Source organism: Oreochromis aureus, linkage group 9 (genome assembly GCF_013358895.1).
Source record: "Oreochromis aureus strain Israel breed Guangdong linkage group 9, ZZ_aureus, whole genome shotgun sequence".
Taxonomy (NCBI): domain Eukaryota; kingdom Metazoa; phylum Chordata; class Actinopteri; order Cichliformes; family Cichlidae; genus Oreochromis; species Oreochromis aureus.
Genome location: NC_052950.1, coordinates 12,594,657 through 12,613,916, shown reverse-complemented (window position 1 = coordinate 12,613,916; position 19,260 = coordinate 12,594,657). Strand labels below are relative to the sequence as shown.

General features: G+C 37.2%; 2 protein-coding genes across 4 annotated transcripts; both read left to right on the top strand.

Annotated features, from left to right (window-relative positions):
- The first annotated feature begins 2,330 nt into the window (after nucleotides 1–2,330).
- On the top strand, nucleotides 2,331–6,526 carry LOC116333224 (myelin-associated glycoprotein-like). Its single transcript, XM_031756409.2, has 7 exons — nucleotides 2,331–2,393; nucleotides 2,710–3,093; nucleotides 4,179–4,484; nucleotides 4,591–4,845; nucleotides 5,265–5,349; nucleotides 5,858–5,897; nucleotides 6,087–6,526. The coding sequence occupies exons 1-7, from the start codon at nucleotides 2,351–2,353 to the stop codon at nucleotides 6,306–6,308; spliced, it is 1,335 nt and encodes a 444-aa protein (XP_031612269.2). The 5' UTR covers nucleotides 2,331–2,350; the 3' UTR covers nucleotides 6,309–6,526.
- A 7,353-nt stretch (nucleotides 6,527–13,879) lies between these two features.
- LOC120441735 (vascular cell adhesion protein 1-like) lies at nucleotides 13,880–19,047 on the top strand. Of its 3 annotated transcripts, none has more exons than XM_039617104.1 (7): nucleotides 13,880–13,892; nucleotides 14,328–14,397; nucleotides 14,530–14,913; nucleotides 15,641–15,946; nucleotides 16,038–16,295; nucleotides 16,986–17,067; nucleotides 17,176–19,047. In XM_039617104.1, the coding sequence occupies exons 2-7, from the start codon at nucleotides 14,355–14,357 to the stop codon at nucleotides 17,255–17,257; spliced, it is 1,155 nt and encodes a 384-aa protein (XP_039473038.1). In that variant the 5' UTR covers nucleotides 13,880–13,892; nucleotides 14,328–14,354; the 3' UTR covers nucleotides 17,258–19,047. The 3 variants fall into 3 exon arrangements, with proteins under 3 accessions (XP_039473038.1, XP_039473037.1, XP_039473039.1); XM_039617103.1 differs by lacking the exon at nucleotides 13,880–13,892 and adding an exon at nucleotides 13,909–14,006; XM_039617105.1 differs by lacking the exons at nucleotides 13,880–13,892; nucleotides 14,530–14,913 and adding an exon at nucleotides 13,921–14,006.
- Nucleotides 19,048–19,260: the final 213 nt, after the last annotated feature.

The window sequence follows — 19,260 nt, the reverse complement described above, 5'->3', positions numbered from 1 at the left end:
CACCATCTGTCACGTGGTGTGACTACTTCATATTATTCCTTTACCTTGTTGCCTTGGAAACACTTTGCCCGCGAGTACCTGGAAAATTATATTTTAAATGTTATCAGAATCACATTTTAAGTCTGATATAATTTAGTTTAAGTTGAATAACTGATACTTGGTCAGAAGTGGAGTGACTATATTATATTTTCTGGACTGGCGAATACAGGAAACTAAACCAATAAACTGAATATGACACACACCAGACAGGAGACTATCAAAGTAAAACAGGAAGCACTGAGACGCAGACTAATTCACACAACATGACACGGGAGCTGAGACGAAAGAACACTCAACATGGGAACAGAAAAGGGAAACAAGACATAAGGACACACGGCCACATAAAAACAAACGCACAGAGAGGGACACAGAGGACAGAGACACAAGGGGAACCTAATGGACGAGGAACCAAACAGAGAACAGAAGAACCTCAAAACAGACAAAACTAAAGACTACTAATGAGCCGAAGACATCAACCATAATACAAAAATGACACCAAAACACACGAAACTCAAAACACTGGGTCAAATGACCCAGACACATGACAATTCCTTTATAAACTTATGAACTGTATAAATTACATAACGTTAATATTGATATTTTCAATGTTTTCTGATGTTTCACAAAAAGTGGATCATTACTTATGAGACGGTATAATAAAGTCAAGATAAGTTACACCTTTTGTTTGGAAAAGTTCATAGTGTAAGTCACCTGTCTGTCACGGGTAGGGAGAGGACTCAAAGTTCAATACAACAGTTACTTTACACAACACCAAGTGCACAATATATACATGTGGGGGGAAAGATCCAGGAGTCCAGTGAGGGAAGGGAAAGGTCCTCTCACACACTTGTGCTCCACCACATAAATCCACACACCAACGCGCTCATAATCCAAAGCAGGAAAGTGGGCAGCAGGTCCAGGGAGACTGTTCACAAAGACAGATAAATCTCAAAAGTAAACTCACTCATGAAATATCACAAAAGCTAGAAACTAACACTAACGTGTCTCAAACAATCATCGAGAGATGACAGGATCCGAGCCCCAGCCTTAAATAGCCATGGAGTAAACAGCTGAGGAATTAGAGCCAGGTGCGTGGGCCAAAGGCAGGAGCCTGCAGTGAGCCCCGCCCAGGCAGAGTGACAAGGGGGAGAGAAAACAACCATAACAAATGTAGCCTCGCGGGGCCAGCCGGGCAGACACAGGGACCATGACGCTGTCGAGCTCTAACGATATGAAGGAAACTCATGAACACAGAATAACCGCAGCATGTGGAGACATGAGATTTGAAATGTGAGTGGATTTCAAACTGTGCAGACTGATGCACATAACAAACATTTTTATTAAATGTGGAAATTGAACATTTCTTACTGGCTACCCTAATTACTACAGTTTACTGCTAATGACTTAATTATTTACTTAAAAAAATCAGATGATGCTTGAGTAGTATGGCTCAAGAAATGAAGGAGCTGAACAGAGACCCCTTATGTGTATGTCCCCACTGGCTTGAGGCCCCGGTGGTGTTAAATGGGGTCTCTGTCCATGTGTTCTGCTGCTGTTGGGGTGAAGAACTGGTTTTCTGCCTGTATAAAGCTGTGTGTCATCTGCAGGAGGAAAAGACAGCACAGGTGGTTTTGATATTGTTGCAAATGAATAATCACCAATTTAGTATTGATGATTCAGTAGTGATTAGTATCTGAGGTTTTTTAGAGGGAAAAAGTCAGACTGATGATGAAGAAGTCTCTGACCTTACAAAGCCAAATATGACACTTGGCATTACAGCCAGCAATATCTCACTTCCTCTTTCAGCAGGTTAGACGCAGGAAGGCCAAACAGTGTATCTTGTGGTTTAGTCAGTGGATATCTCAGTGCTTGCTTCTCTCTGATATGATGAACACTAGTTTACAGGGTTTATTGTAATTTTCCTTCATTTCACTCTAAAACTGTGAGAATAAACTGGGACTTGTTTGATAAGGAAACATTTGATGCTTTTATTTAATGAAACTAAAGCTTTCATTTTGTGATTCTTCTTTAAGTGCACTGACAGATACATTTATGTCATTTTCTTTCCTGGTGATTTAGTTTTACTCACAAAAACTAACTCTGTAGTATTGTTACTGTTTTCATATTTCACATGTCAGATGTTGTTAATAATGGTTCCTTATGATGACAGCTCGTATTGCACAGAGGAAGTCTGGATTATGAATTTGTTTTAAAGAATAATGAATAATCTCTTCAAAATCCATAATTCAAATGATTAAATATCTGATGTGTGTTTGTAATTCAGGGTTTCAACAAGTTCCTGTGTGTGAACATGGTGACAGTCGGCATGTTGCTGATTGTCCTCTTTGTTCCAGGTGAGCTGTTTGTCCAGTCATTCACAGACATGGAGTCATTTTACAATCTGAACTTTAACAAACAAAATCTGAAAGACCAGTGAAGATTAAGAGTCAACAGTTTACTAATTACAACACTGTATTTACAGCTGCTTTGGTCAACTGTTCAAAAGAAGCAGCACTCTCCATAACGGCACTTCAAAAATATTTTCTCAATAACTAAACGTAGAGAATACTTTGATCAAAGATAAGAGTTTTGTTTCAAAGTAGAAATTTTTTTTGTTAATTTGTTTAATATTAATATGTGAATGGATTAATCGTTACATTGTATTTACAGCTGCTTTGGCTGGTTGTTCTGTTAAACCAGCACTCTTCATAACTGCACCAAAGAAGCTGGAAGCACTGAGTGGATCTTGTTTGAAAATCCCATGTAGCTTCAGACCCAAAGAAGAACAGAAATTTAACAGCACAAGAAAAATCTTTGGAGTGTGGATTAAAAATGATTCTAGATTTGGCAAAAATCCAAACAATGTGATCTTCAACAGTAATGGAGCAGTTAGCATCTATCCAATGAGTATTACTGGGAACCTGAGTCAGAGAGACTGCACCACTCTGTTTTCTAATTTAACCACAAACTACACAGACACATACTTCTTCAGAGTAGAGAGTGAAACATTCAAGGCAACAGCTTCTTGTGATCCTCTTCAAATAACAGTCAGAGGTGAGTTATTTTTTTAAGTGTTTAATGTTTAATAACAAAATGACAATAACCCGCATTCAAATAGTTGCTCTCTATTCTTTGCATACAATATCTCTTGGAGCTAAAATTAGCAATGTAGGATCAGTGATTGTCCTGACTTACAGATTATTCATGTGTTGCATAAAAGTCTTTCCAAAAAAGTCAGGTTGTAAAATGTAAATAAATGAATGGATGTAGTTTTCACTATTTTCAAAAACAGGTTTGGTCAGTTTAAGTCAGTTTTAATCTCGGTCTCACTTCATCTTAAATAAGTTCACAGGAATGGACTTTTCTGTGTCCAGCTCTACTGATGTTTGACAGAACTGTCCATGTTCACTGCAGTTTAACCTGAAGGCATGAAGATCATGCTTATTCAACTATGATTTTAGGATTTTTACAGTGTGTTCTCCATTCCCTTCACATATTTACTGCTTCACTCCTTTTAGGTCCATGCATGTTTATTATTAAACTTGTTATTTGTTAGATATGAAAAGATGACAAAACAAATTGTGGTCTGCAGTGCCACTGCAGGGGAGGCAGACGCATCTGAGAGGCATCCTCAATCACACCTCGGCGGCTTTAAAATCTGTGTTGGGTCCTGAGAGTGGTTTTTGGTGATGTGTGCGGCTGGCAGCTGTAGAGCTGCAGCCAACTGTGTACAGCACCCGTGTGTGCAAATAAAGTAAACACTAAAAAGCATAAACATGTGGACGAGTCTACTGTGTGATTGTTACACAAATATCTTAATGAGGTAATCTGAAATCAAAATCAAGTAAAAAAATGTTAATAATGAAAATTATTCCAACTGAATAAAGTAAATTACAAATGATAATATATATCAAATAAAATATTTCAAAATGAATATCACGCTGCAACAGCAAACATGTGACAACAGAGTGATTCATAATAACAAATGTAGTGTGCAGTACATTGCAGTATACTGGATTAGTGTGTGCTAAATGCAGAGTTTAAATAAATAACAGAACAAATGATTTTACATTAGATAGATATAGTGTAGTATACACTGTATTTATTTTTATGTATTTGGAACATCTTTGAAACCACAGATTCTCCTTGGAGGCCCAATATTACAATCCCAGATGATCTGAAGGAGAAGGAGTCTGTCACTATAACCTGCTCAGCTCTCACTCCCTGTCCACACTCCCCTCCTCAACTCACCTGGAATCTCACACAAGACTCTGACAACAAAATAGAGAAAAACACAGATGGAAGCTTTACAACTAAAATCCAGCAGACCATCACTCTGTCAGACACACATGATGGAAAGAAGATCAGCTGCTCTGCCAGATATCCTGTGAACCAAGGAAAAGACACCAAGACAGCAGAGACAGAAGAGACTCTCAGTGTTTCATGTAAGACAATCAAAGTTTGTTGTTGGATCCTGTCTACATATAATCATTTATAGGAACTCAGCTGTTTAGAATGAATAATGGGATATGTGTTAATATTCTTCTTCAGTTGCTCCTAAAGACACCTCAGCATCCATCAGTCCATCAGGTTTGGTGTCAGCAGGCAGCTGGGTGAAGCTGACCTGCTCCAGCAGAGCCAAACCTCCAGTCAGCAGCTTCACCTGGTTCAAGAAGAGCAGAGATGGAGCTGTGAAAGTATCTGAAGGAGAGATTTACAGCTTCAATGTAACAGATGGAGGAGTTTATTACTGTGTGGCCACTAATGATCTGGGTAATCAGACATCAGCAGAGATGAATCTAACAGGTAAACGCAGACAGCAGCACAAGAATCAACTATGTTAATAAAATGTATGCAGAATTACGATTAACAGGTTTGGATTTAACAAAGAAAGTTTGGTGAGAATAAACATATCCACAGAAATAAGAGCATTGCAAACAGGTTGTAAGAGCTTAATGGTGTCCTTCTAAAATTCCAGTGCAAACAAAGAAAGTAGAAATAAAGTGCTAATAATACATTATTGCCCACTATCTTCTGCATTTTGATTTTTTTGAAATCAGGAATTGATCTGACAGTGAAACCAACTTTGATTAATGGTAAGTATATTCAAACAGATACAGCACCTTGAACCTCATAGGTGAGCTTTAGATAAGCCTCAACACAGTGACAAACACAACATATTTAATAAAATGTTTTTTTCACTTGTAACTTTTTTATATCTGTAGTAACAGAACAGCCTTCATCATGGTGGGCTGCTGCAGGTGGGATCAGCGGGATCATCATACTCATCTGTATGGTTTTTGTGTTTTGGTAAGACTCACACTAGTGTGAAAATATTTAATTTCTTCTCAGTTTTCTTAATTTCGTGTGTTCCCCAGATGTGTAGATATTTTCAGAATCAGCCTCTGTTCTTTGTCACATCTTCGTCGACTATTTTTACATGTTGCATGTTTTGTGTTCAAGTTCCCTCGTCTAGTTTCTAGTTTTAGTTCCTGGTCTTAGCCATGCTGCATTATAGTTTTGTATTTTGTTCTCAGGTATATGAATTCCAGCAATAAAGCTGTTGTTCAGTTCACTTCATTCTCTGAAATCCTGCACTTGGGTCCGTCTTCCTGCTTCCACACAGCTGCCACATGACAAGATGTTATGTTAATTCATTCTTCCTGAGTGTCTAAAAAATTATAAGTTATGTAATTAATTCCACACTTGTCAAATCAACATAACTAAACTTGCAGAAAATGTTTCAGGCAGATTGCTTTGGAGATTTTTTCTTATTATTACTTCTGAAAATTTAAGAGAGCTTTTATATTTTTTATAGGCAACAAAAATCAGCACGTCGACCTTCACATCAGACATGGGTAGGAAAACTAACTTTTGTTGGTAATATGATTGTAGTTATTGGAACTGCACTTGAAAATAGACAAAGGCTTGCTGTGGCTGTTTTCAAAAGCATATTTGTTTCTCAGTGTCGTCTCATTATATCATCAGCAATTTTTCAAGAAACAGTTCTTCATTACATTTCAAGTTTGGTGTATTTGATTTCACAGAGTCTGTCTCTTCAAGAAGCAGCCAGAACAGCAGAAAATGAAGACATCCATTATGGAGAGATTGACTTCTCCAAGCAGAGACCTTCTTTAGACCCAGTGCAGGAGAGCACACAGCAGCAGGATTTGGTGTATTCACAGGTCAAAGTACGCAAGACTCCAAACAGCTTAACACAGACATGTGATGGCCCAGAGTGTATCTACGCTCAAGTGCAGAAGAAATGAGTGAAACCAAAACATGACAAAGAAAACGGAGGACTGTTTTCTCTTTTTCTGAATATATCAAATATGAGAAGACTGTAATTTCCATCACTTCATTGTTTTTTTTAGCAGACACATAAATGATCTCTTTTAATGACACATCACATGTACGATAAGAGAAATGTGACGTTCATGGGCATTGTTAACTGTATTATTGTAACTGTTCTAAAGATGGTCTCATTTTACTCAAACTTTTATTTAATTATTTTTCTTTTACTGCACTATGGAGATCTTATTTGCCAGTGTTTAGATTTTGAGTTTTACTGTTTTAGTTTCATTCAGAAAAACCTGAACACCGTTGTGTTATCATAGTTTTTATATGTCAGCATTTTGAAAATTCACAGATGTTAATTACTTGTGTTAAAATAAATACAACTGTGCTTGCAAAAGCCAAGTTTTTATTGTGAATTAAAAACAACCAATGATCTGTAATAAATGAATAGACCCAGATTAATGTCAGGTCGACTGTAAATATGTAAAGACTGGATATTAAATATGGAGGGTGCCAAATGTATTAAATAAATGCAATAAACTGTCAAGAACGAATTAAAATGAAAAAAAGGAGAAAATATTACTTAATGAAATAAGTAAATACTTCATCAATTATTATTTCCAATTGAAATTCATTAATGACACAATAAATTATTATTTTAGTTATTTCCAATCGAAGAGATATGAAGTGCTGGAGGAGTGGACTTTGGGCAGTAGGGTATCCCAGAACGTTTTTCAAATCAAAAGTGTTAATGGTGGAAGAGGGGCCCCAAGTTTTGAAATACTGTGTCACTAAATACGCTGATATTTTTTTTGCTGAAATTGTAGTGGTGTACGCTTAAAATATCTGATCAATTTGTTACAACAGAGCCTATTTTCAATAGTGCTTTGATACTTTTGGAGATGTCTGTTACTCCTGGGCTAACAGCCAGCTCAACTCATCAGCTGTCATCTGACCTGGTTGTCAGAGCTCATGATAACGCCAACAACACCTGGTTCCCAGCCCACAGCTTTTTTCTCAATATGCACGCTTGTGTATCCTGGTCTATTGTGGGCTCCTGAAATGTCATCAGCCACAGATTAAGTGCTGTTCAGAGTAATAATCAACTGTGTTGAAAACACCTGGATGTCTTCCCTCTCTGCCCATTCCATCCATAATGGATTTTGCATCAGGATAATGGTGTCATGGTCCTGGGCCTGTGACCCAGCATTTATGTTTTTTCAAGGTTAATTTATATTCTGTGATTTACTGTCCATCATGGTTCTGGTTCTCTTAGTTTACTGTTATGTTTTGTTATATTTATAGTTTCCAGTCTTTAATTTTCTGTTACTGTACCTTCCCTGTGTTCCACGTTTCTCGTTAAGTTAAACTTGTCTCCATGATCCATGTTTCTTTTCTGTCTCCTAAGTCTGTTGTGTCTCCATGTCTGTATCTCCCCTGGTCACAGTGTCAAGCTCGGGTGCTTCCTGTTTTGTTTCATTTTTTGACAGTCTCTCATCCTGTGTTCGTTGTGTTCAGTGTTGCTTCTCCTCTCCTGTTATGTCTAATTAGTTCCTTCAGTGTTTCCCAACCATCTCCACTTCCCTGATCTACACTGTGTATTTATAGTGTGAGTTTCCCGTTGTCCCTTGTTGATTCATCTGATTATCTTCTGTCATGTTTCATGTTTCAGGTCTCAGGTTTTCAAGTTTCATGTTTCAGATCTTCACATTCCATGTACTTAGGGTTTAGTTGTTTTCACAGTTTAGGTTTTGTTAGTTTAGTCTTTGTCTTCCGTATGCTTTTTTTTTTGTATTTCCTACAGCCATAAATAAAGACTCGCTTTTAGTTAAACTTGCATTCCTTCTCCAGTGTTTGCATTTGGATCCACTCTCTCCACTCCACACGGTCTACCAGCACAGACCTGACAAAGTGTTTAGTTTTTAAACTTTTAGTCAATTCACCAGTAAAACCCCTCATTAAATGTCCTGACAGGAAGATGGAGTGCCTTAATGTGATGTTTGTTGAACTTTCTTTAACTTCAATTTTTTTTAAAAAAATCACTTTTTTTTCTTTGTTTAAAGAACCAAATTTATAATGAGGTAGAAGAAAAATATTGTTTTTGTTCTCATAAAAGTCAACATACTCCCAAACTATTTATGGCAGGAATCATATGGGAGTATTTTGCGTGTATACATTGGTCACTGCTTGTTGAACAAAAAACACACAGATCAGATTAATCAGTTAATCTAATTTGTGTGTTTTTTCAATCAATCTAATTTTATTCTTGTAGACTTCCAACATTTATAAAAGAGAGCTGGTGTTTAAAACATAATTGAATACGTATTTAAAAGACAAATAATTGAATCATTTCTGGCTGCATGTTAACAGTATTAACATGTTGGTTTAGACGACTCTGCTCCTTGTGAAAATTCTAAACCCAAGCAAATTAGATCCTGTGTTTAACCTCTGCTGAGAGATGAAGGTCAGAGGATGTCTTGCAAACTTTGTGCAGGGATTTTGGCTGTTTTGTTGGTAACATGAGTTCTGACCATCCGGTCAGCTGACAGTTAGAGAGGCAAGGTGGCTGTTAGTCCAGCGGGAATGGATGGAAAACATTGTAGCACTTTTGTAAATAGGCTCTATCTTGACAGCTAATCTGTCATCGGCCTTGACAGATTTGTGTGTGACTGTGTCTCCAAACCATCATTATACATTACTTTAAATAAAAGAAAGGGTATTAATGGTTGAACACAGAACCACAGTTCATATGTGATTGTGCTGAGTAAGTGAATTATCCTTAATACTGATTTAAATGTTATCAGTGTGTTTAAGTTGAACTCATTGTTACGTTCCTCTAAAAGGGTCCAGGCGGTGAGGGGGAAGTAACAAAATGTGTCCGGGTTAGAAAAAGGCAAAATGGTTAAATTAAAGAGTTTTATTAAAGTTTCCATTAATAACTCAACTTAAAGAGACGAGCAAGCCGCTATCACCATTTAAAGAAACAAAACAAAACTCAAGCGTCAGTCAGTAAACCTAAAAGTAAGTCAAAAAGAGATTATTAACCAAACACACTCCTCTCAACCGAGCAGGAGCAAGCAATCACAAAATACAGCTCACTAGCTGCAGCTACCCAAAACTAACACAGCTCACTAGCTGTAACCACTCATACGGCACTCTGGCACCAGAGCTCACCTTTCTCTGCCCTTAAATACCTTTAATTGCTGATGTGAGGCAGCTGTATAAAAGAGAAAGGTGGCACCTCAGGCAGAAGAGATTGTAGGACACGCCCACACAGGCAACTTCAGGAGGAGGCCCTGCTAGGGCCGTAACACCCCCTCCCATAAATACAAACCTGTGGTTTGTCAAATGTTTCTACTCGTTACAATAACCAAAACAATTAATCACTCACAGGATGTAACACTCATATGAGAAATAAGAAAAACTAATCTAATAATAATTAGATTAAATAACACGTCACAGTGAAGAGTCTGACCGTGGTGTGTGTGAGTGTGCATGTTGTTGCCATTAGGGTTGGTATGCCACTTGCAAAGGGAGTGAGTGGAGTCAGGTGGGTCTGTCAGTCATTAGGGCTGTGACTGTCCTGGGGCCTCAGTGGTGTTAAGTGATGTGTTGAGCTGATATTGAGGTGAGGATCTGTTTTCCTGCCTGTCTGGACTATTGTGTATAAAGCCATGTGTCAACTGCAGGAGGCAAAGACAGCACTGGTGGTATTCATATTATTGCAAATGAGTATCTGCAAATGAGTATTGATTAGAATTTGGATACTGATTTTTATAGCAACCTTAGCAGCTTGTAATAGATTACTACTGATATAATTTATTTCAAATATATTCTCTAGGTTAAGCTTTAAGACTTTGAAGCAGTAAAGTTAAAAAAAATCTTTTTCGGTTGTGCATGTAAATTTAGACTTCTAAGACTGGATAATACTAATCCACTTCCTCTTTCAGCAGGTTATAAGGAGGAAAGACACAAATGAGTGTATCATGTGGTTCAGTCAGTGGGTACCTCAGTGCTTACTTCTTTATGATATGATGACCACTATAAAAATCAGTAATGTTAAATTAATGTTAAATTCTGTTGCAGAATTGTGATTAACATGTTTTAATTTAATGAAGAAAGTTTGATGAGAATAAATGAAGTCTTACATATTTACAGAAATAAAAGCACTCTCAACAGGGTGTAAGAGCTTAATGTCACCCTCATAAAACTGAAGTGCAAACAGTAAGAGAAAGTAGAAATAAGGTGGTCGTAATACATTAGGATAAATTGCTTGTTGAAGGCTAGTTGAGGTAGCAATGCCCTAAAGCGTAGACTGATTTATCTTCTACTGTAATATCATGCTTTTATTTTAAATAAGACATGTAATGACGAGGTAATGACTGAGATCATTACGTTAATAGGTAAGCTTCTGCTTTCATAACAACATTTGATTGGATGTAAGTAGATTAAGCAATACACAGCAACTTGAACATTTGAAGTTACCCTCATATAACCCTGAAGACTCAGTGACAAACATGATATTTATCAAAGTGCATTTGTCACTAACCTTTTTATATCTGCAGGAATACATCAGCCTTTATCATGGGGGCTGCTGTAGGAGGGATCACTGGGATCATCGTACTCATCTGTTTGGTTTTTGTGTTTTGGTAAAACTCTCATATTAATGTCCAGTTCAGATTTATTCCATCCATGCAATATCGAATTTTGTCTCACTTTTCTTCATTTTGTTTGATTGTCCATCATTTTCTAACTTATTCAATATTAGTATTTGTTCTTTACAGCTTGCTTGAAACTCTTGATTGTTTCATTTTGACTGAACGTTTCATACAACAAGTGGAAGTCTTGAGATGTATTTTTTAAGTTTATGGCTTCAGTATTTCAGTTTTTGTATTACTGGGAAACCAAAGCTAAACCTACAGATGTCAGGTTGTAACATAAGATGCTCAAATTATGGAGGAAACATTTACATGAATAACATTTACCATTTAAAAGAAAAACATATGAAAGCATTCATGTCTGCCCACCATAATGACAGTTTTCTTTTTCTCTATATACATCAAAGATGAGTAGATCATGTAATTTCCATCACTTTACTGGTTTTTCTGGCAAAAACATTGATTAATTGGCACATCAGTGTAAGAAAGGAGAAATGTGACGTCCATACTGGGAGTTATTAAATATATTGTGTAAGGTTGACTATACTATTTTAGACTGTGAAGGACAGCAGCAGGATGTGATGCATTCACAGGTCAAAAGGTGTAAGGCTAAAAAAACAATACAGGCGGTCAACGGCTCAGTGCAGGAGAAATGAGTGTGAAAGTGTCTTTGGTTGAACAAATGTTGTTAGAAAAGCATTTCTCATGTAAAGTATCACAGGGGAACTGATCAGCATGTTCAGGATGTTCATGTCTGATTTATATATAGTTTGGTATCGGCACTGAGACAGGCTTCCACACAACTCTCAAAAAGCCATTGAAGTGATGTCACATTCATTTCATTTCCAGTTTTCTTATGGAACGTGTTGCATGTTTATAATTCTGCTGAAATGAAGATGAAGCACACTTATTATTCTTAATAAGAACCTTGGCCTGCAACTCAAACATAACATGTCTTTTTGTATTTATTGACCTTAAATGTCGTGTGCTGGGCTGAGAGGCAGCATCAGGTTCCTTTGTAACTGCTTTCATTACACGTCTCACTCTTTTAGTGATCCTTTGTCTTAAAAGCTTCACAATACCCGTGCACCTAAATCTTACAAGATACAGTGTGATAGTCATACTGAGTGATATGTATTCAGTAAAATGTTATGCACATTTGGAATTAGTCACAACTTTACTGACCTTTTACTGGTCAGCTGACCACTCATAGTCAGGGTTAAATTTGTTGTCACTGATTCATCTGACTACCACAAGTCAAAGTCTTTTGTTACTGCTTTATGTCTGACAAACAGCAACTTCTCTTTTCAAGTCTAACACTTGCTTCATTTGACTATTTGGTTGTGTGTGTAATTAATTTGCAAATATTAGTTGTATTGGTAGTATTTTATAATAATGTCAGACTATTAAGCATTATTAGGTTATTAGTAAGGTATTATCAAGTGCTTAATTCATCATATATATATATGTGTTTATATATATATATATATATATCTATAATCTGCCAACGACCAGTTGAGGTGAGAGAAGAAAGACAAGACAAAAGACATGCTGTGGAAGAGAGTCTGAGATTAATAACAAGTATGATTCAGTGCAGAGAGGTCTATTAACACACAGTGAGTAAGAAAGGTGAGTGAAGAAGAAAGACTCAGTGCATCATGGGAATCCCCCCAGCAGCCAACATCCACTGCAGTATAACTAAGAGGATTCAGGGTCATTAGTATTTTTATAAATACAGAAATATGATGATGATTATTACTAGCAGTGATGTAGTAGCAATGATAGCTGTACATAGTTACACCGTGTGAAGAAGTGATTTTTTGAGTGTGTTTTGATAAATAAATATGTAGTAACAGAAAGAGTTGACCCCCAATGAAAAGATAACTTTACTTTAGTGTAACCTCCACCCCCCCCCCCCACTTACCTAGGCCAGCTGCAATAGGGCAAGAGACAGAGTACACCCTTGACAGGTCGCCAGTCTGTAACAGGACTAACACAGAAAACCATTTACACTCGCTTAAGAATCACCAACCTGACATGCATGTTTTTGGATTGTGTGAGGAACCCAGGCAACACAGGGAGAACTCAAACACCCCACACAGAAATGCTCCAGTCTGGATTCAAACCCAGGACCTTGTTGCTATGAGTGGATGGCGCCAACACACAGCACCAACTGCTGCCCCTTTTATTAACATGGAGCAATGACTGTCATTGACATGGAGCTTTATCGATGCTGAACAAACCTTTGAGATTTGCTGTAGCCAGCAGAGGGCGTGCTCGTGTTACTTTTCATGCTTTCTGGAATCCAGAGTTGCACTGAATGTCACACATGTAAAGAGGAGGTGCAGGGAGGCAGAGACACATGACACAGACTTGCTCAGTTTTATTAATTAAATTTTTAGTATTGATTAGTTTCTGATTATTTTTTTATGGCAACCCTAGTTACTTTTAACAGATAACTGCTGATATAAAGTGACTTTCATATTGGGAGTTTGAAAATATATTCACAAAAGTTAAACTTACAGGCTTTGAAGGAGTGAATGTACAAAAAAAATCTCTGGGTGTACATGTGAGTTTACACTTTTAAACCTGTAAAGCCTGAGACATGAAACAACTGCCAAAAATGGAGATAATGGAGTTCATTAAAAATAAATCTATATTCATTTGCAAATATGAGTTTTAATTTGTATCATATTTGCTACGTTGTTGTTTTGAGCAACTTAATTAAAGAAAAAAAATCGTTCTGATGATGAAGAAGTCTCAAAACTCACAAAATCTCATCTCTGAATATGACACACTTGGTGTTACAGGTTTAAGAAAGAGAACTAATCCACTTCCTCTTTTAGCAGGTTAGAAGCAGGAAGGACACAAATGAGTTTAGTATGCAGACGTTAATCAGTGAGTATCTCAGTGCTTGCTTCTCTCTGATATGATGATCATTAGTTTACAGGGTTTATTGTAATTTTGCTTCATTTCACTCTAAAACTGTGAGACTAAACTGAGACTTGTTTGGTAAGGAAACATTTGATGCTTTTATTTAATGAAACTAAAGCTTTTATTTTGTGATTCTTCTTTTAGTGCACTGACAGATACATTTATGTCATTTTCTTTCCTGGTGATTTAGTTTTACTCACAAAAACAAACTCTGTAGTATTGTTACTGTTTTCATATTTCATATGTCAGATGTTGTTAATAATGGTTACTTAAGAAAGAATGACAGCTCGTATTGCACAGAGGAAGTCTGGATTATATATTTGTTTAAAGAATAATGAATAATCTCTTCAAAATCCAAAATTCAAATGATTAAATATCTGATGTGTGTTTGTAATTCAGGGTTTCAACAAGTTCCTGTGTGTGAACATGGTGACAGTCGGCATGTTGCTGATTGTCCTCTTTGTTCCAGGTGAGCTGTTTGTTCAGTCATTCACAGACATGGAGTCATTTTACAACATTTTACATTTTACTAACAAACAAAATCTGAAAGGTCAGTGAAGATAGAGTCAACAGTTTACTAATCACGACACTGTATTTACAGCTGCTTTGGCTGATTGTCCTGATGAAGCAGGACTCTTCATAAATGCACCAAAGAAGCTGGAAGCACTGAGTGGATCTTGTTTGCAAATCCCATGTAGCTTCAGACCCAAAGAAGAACAGAAATTTAACAGAACAAGAAAAACCTTTGGAGTGTGGATTAAAAATGATGATAGATTTGGCAAAAATCCAAACAATGTGATCTTCAACAGTAATGGAGCAGTTAGCATCTATCCAATGAGTATTACTGGGAACCTGAGTCAGAGAGACTGCACCACTCTGTTTTCTAATTTAACCACCACATACACAGACACATACTTCTTCAGAGTAGAGAGAGAAACATTCAAGGCAACAGCTCGTTGTGATCCATTTCAAATAACAGTCAGAGGTGAGTTATTTTTAATACGTTTATAACAAAATGACAATAATTCACATTCAGACAGTTGTTCTCTATTCTTTGTCAAAAATATCTCTTGAAACTAAAAGTAACACTACAGTCACAGTGATTGTCCCGACTTACAGTTTATTCTGTTATTGAACAGAAGCCTTACAGAAAAGTCAGGATGTAAAATGTAAATAAAAACAAAATGAAGTGTTTTTCAAATCATTTACAATCTCAGTTCTTTTCCGTACAGGTCAAAAATACCATAGAAAAGATTAAAACTAAGAACTTGGATTGTTTTTTGTGGGTCAGGCTCTTGTTCATGTTATAAAAAGAATAACAGATCACTGTTTCATGATGTACTACTATTGATTTCATTGCAGCAAGGCCAATTTAGGACTTGGACTCTTTTACCAAACATAAAAAGCCAGATGGATGCAGTTTTTCACTATTTTCAAAAACATTTTTACTTTTGATCAGTCAGATTAAAACCAATTTTCATCTTTGTCTCTCTTCATGTTAAATAAGTTCACACAGGGGAAGCAGCAGTGTTTTATTTTATATTTTTATTTTCTTTGTAGAGTTTTAACTTACATTTGTGCATCTAGTAATTCCAATGGTTTTCAAAAGTGTTCCTGAGCTCATGAAATGAGTCTCTTGGTGAACATCAAATACAATCCAAATATTGACTTAATTTATTTGTATAAAAACTGTGTTTAATGTGAAACCACAGATTCTCCTTGGAGGCCCAATATTACAATCCCAGGTGATCTGAAGGAGAAGGAGTCTGTCACTATAACCTGCTCAGCTCTCACTCCCTGTCCACACTCCCCTCCTCAACTCACCTGGAATCTCCAACAAGACTCTCACAGCAAAATAGAGGAAAACACAGATGGAAACTTTACAACTAAAATCCAGCAGACCATCACTCTGTCAGACACACATGATGGAAAGAAGATCAGCTGCTCTGCCAGATATCCTGTGAACCAAGGAAAAGACACCAAGACAGCAGAGACAGAAGAGACTCTCAGTGTTTCATGTAAGACAATCAGAGTTTGTTGCTGAACTGAAACCTATAGGACAACATGATTTATGGGATATGTCTTTCCTTTCTTTTTTTTTTCCTCCAGATGCTCCTAAAGACACCTCAGCATCCATCAGTCCATCAGGTTTGGTGTCAGCAGGCAGCTGGGTGAACCTGACCTGCTCCAGCAGAGCCAAACCTCCAGTCAGCAGCTTCACCTGGTTCAAGAAGAGCAGAGATGGAGCTGTGAAAGTATCTGAAGGAGAGATTTACAGCTTCAATGTAACAGATGGAGGAGTTTATTACTGTGTGGCCACAAATGATCTGGGTAATCAGACATCAAGAGGGATTCGTGTGACTGAAGGTAACGTTACTCAGCAGATTTCTTTTCGTTTCAACTCAAAATGTTTTTGACTGGATCCAACAACTGAAGTGTTAAAAGCATTTTTTTCCCCATCCATTCTCTTCCGCTTATCCTTATCAGGGTAGCGGGGAGCTGGAGCCTATTTCAGATTTCTTAGAGGGAGAGGCAGGGTACACCCTGGACAGTCCACGAGTCTGTCGCAGGGCTAACACATAGAGACAGATAAACATTCACACAATTACATTCACAGCTATGGGCAATTTATAGTTATCAATGAACCCAACCCCACTAACTGAATGTGTTTAAAAATGTGGGAGGAAGTCGAAGAACCCATACAAACACAGGGAGAACATGCAAACACCACACAGAAAGGGCCTCGGATGATGGAGGATTTGAACTTAGGACCTTCTTGTAACCGATGTGCCACCATGTTGCTGCGTTTTCATAATGTTTTAATTAATTTTTTTGATTATTCAATTTTTTGTGATATATCTCAGAAGAAAGTAGAAACAGAAGTGTGTTTATCTGAGACTGAATTTTGTTTTATGAAGTTCAAAGATTTTACTTCATCCTACAATGTGTGGTTGTTCATGTGGCAGACATGAAAAAGTATTTTTTCACCTTAAATGGTCTTAATGTTCATTCTTTCACATACTGTCTTAATCGCTCTAAAATCTTGTTGCATTAAAGGTGGAAACCTGGTTGGTGTCTACACTATAGTGAAGACTGTGGGAATCATAATGCTCGTGAGCACACTGATGGTTTTTGTGTGGTGAGACACATGTTTCTATGATACACTCATGTGAAACCACAAACGAACTCATCTGTTGTAAAATAAAATAATTCATTCTTTCTTATTATTTTTTTGTGTTTCCTTCAGCTGGTTCAGATCCAGACACTCCAACAGTCCAGAAACTGAAATCTGTCAGATGAGCAGAGTCACATCACAACACATCAACTAAAGTTTCTGCAGGAGGACAAACTCCACCTCAAACTATCACTAAATTCACTGCAGTGATGTTCAACACTTTTGCTTTGAGAGTAGAGATGATGTTGCAGGAATGGAGACATTTCCTTTGTGGACAAGTTCATGCCGCTCTTCAACTGGACTGAACTTTTTAAATAGGACCTGCTTCACTCTAAAGTCAAGCATCCATGAACACTGATCTAACCCTACACTTATGTAAGACTGCTGCAGCATGATGCTTGGAAAATCCTGGCAGTTTCCATTCTGTTACAGTTTCAGCTGTTTTCCTAACATTAGTATTAAATTCAGAATCAGACTCATCTTTATTTGGCCAAGTTTGTGCACACAAACAAGGCAGAAGTTACACAAAGTCTTAAGAAACTATACAAAGTAGTGGTGCAAAACTGAGTGGTGTAATATGCATATGTGTTATGACCTGAATGATGTAAGAGTGGGTCATTTCACAGTGTTCATCAGAGTGACAGCCTGGGGGAGGAAACTGTCTCTGTGGTTTTTGTAAACAGTGGTCTGTAGCACCTGCCTGAAGGTTGCAGTTTGAACAGTTATTTCTGGGATGTGAGGCGTCTGCAGTGATGTTTCCACCTGTTTCTTTATCCTGGTCTTGTACAGGTCCTGGATGGAGGGAAGATCCTCTCTGCAGACCTGACTGTCCGTTGAAGTCTGGCCCCTAAACAGCTTTTCCACTGATAACTACTGCCCCCTTGTGGAACTTTGCCAAAACAATTACAAATATTTGAAGCCCCCGAGGTGCTCAGGCTGTGGTGGGGGAATATCAGTGATTTACAAGTGCAACTTAAGTTGTCATCCATTTACTCTGAGCTCATATCATCCCTTCAAAGTTAAGTATGAAAATCCATTTTGGTGTATTATTATCCACCGACCTCCTAAATCCTGTGATGTCTTCCTGAATTAATTCTGTCATCTGTTTTCATATTTGACCAATTCCCTTTGGTCTGTAATTTTGATTTAAACATTGATGATAGTGCAGCATGTTAATGGTCCCACACATAACAGTGAGAACCTCATGATCGTGTTTTTACTCCCATCTTATCCATAACCTCCCTGCATATGTCTGATCTACTGACTGGCCACACATTTGTATTATTTACACAGTTTTTCAGTTAGTGTTTTCTTCCCAGAAACAAACTGTTCAGTCTTGTATCTTTAATGAGAATTCAGGAGCTGTATCAACACATCATTTTTCAGATGTCAGTGATTCACTTCATGGGTCTAATAGTCTATGTTAATCATAGTTTTAATGGAAATTTTTAAGATTCTTCTTCTTCTCTGTGTCAAGCTGACTTTACTGAATGAAAGTCTCTAAATTATGTAATTGTGTCTTGATGTAATCTTTAAGCAAATGTTGTTGAGTTTTCTGTTTTATACAATGTTCTAAATGTACTCTGTGATCATGGCAGGTAAGCAGGTTCTCTGGGCTTTCAATCCCTCTGTGTGTCAGAGGGCATGCAGACTGTGGTCATGCTGTGTGTACTGTTGTTTTGTATTACTTGGAAACCAAAGGTAAACCTGCAGATGTGAACTTCCTTCAGATTGTATCATAAGATCCTCAAATTATACAAATTATACAAAAATATGAAATAGAGCAGCGGCTCTACTCTGTGCCGCTCCTGCATCGCCGAACTCCCAAACCGATCTCTAAGGGAGAGGCCAACCATGGTTCGGAGAAAGCTCATTTCCACTGCTCGTATTCACGATCACATTCAGGAATATTATTATTATTATTTCTGACAATGAATACAGCATCTCTGCTATGAATAAAATCTGTTTTCAATTTACATCTTACAGCATCTCAAGTTTTTCAGATCTGGGTTTGTAGAATGCTACTACATTTCATAAACTGCACTCATAAAATTTAAAATATCATGTATTGTTTCAAAAGCATCCTGACTTCAGAACCATGTTTGTTATAGTTTACTTTTATCAACCGATTGATTAGTGCATATCTGCAGATGTTGT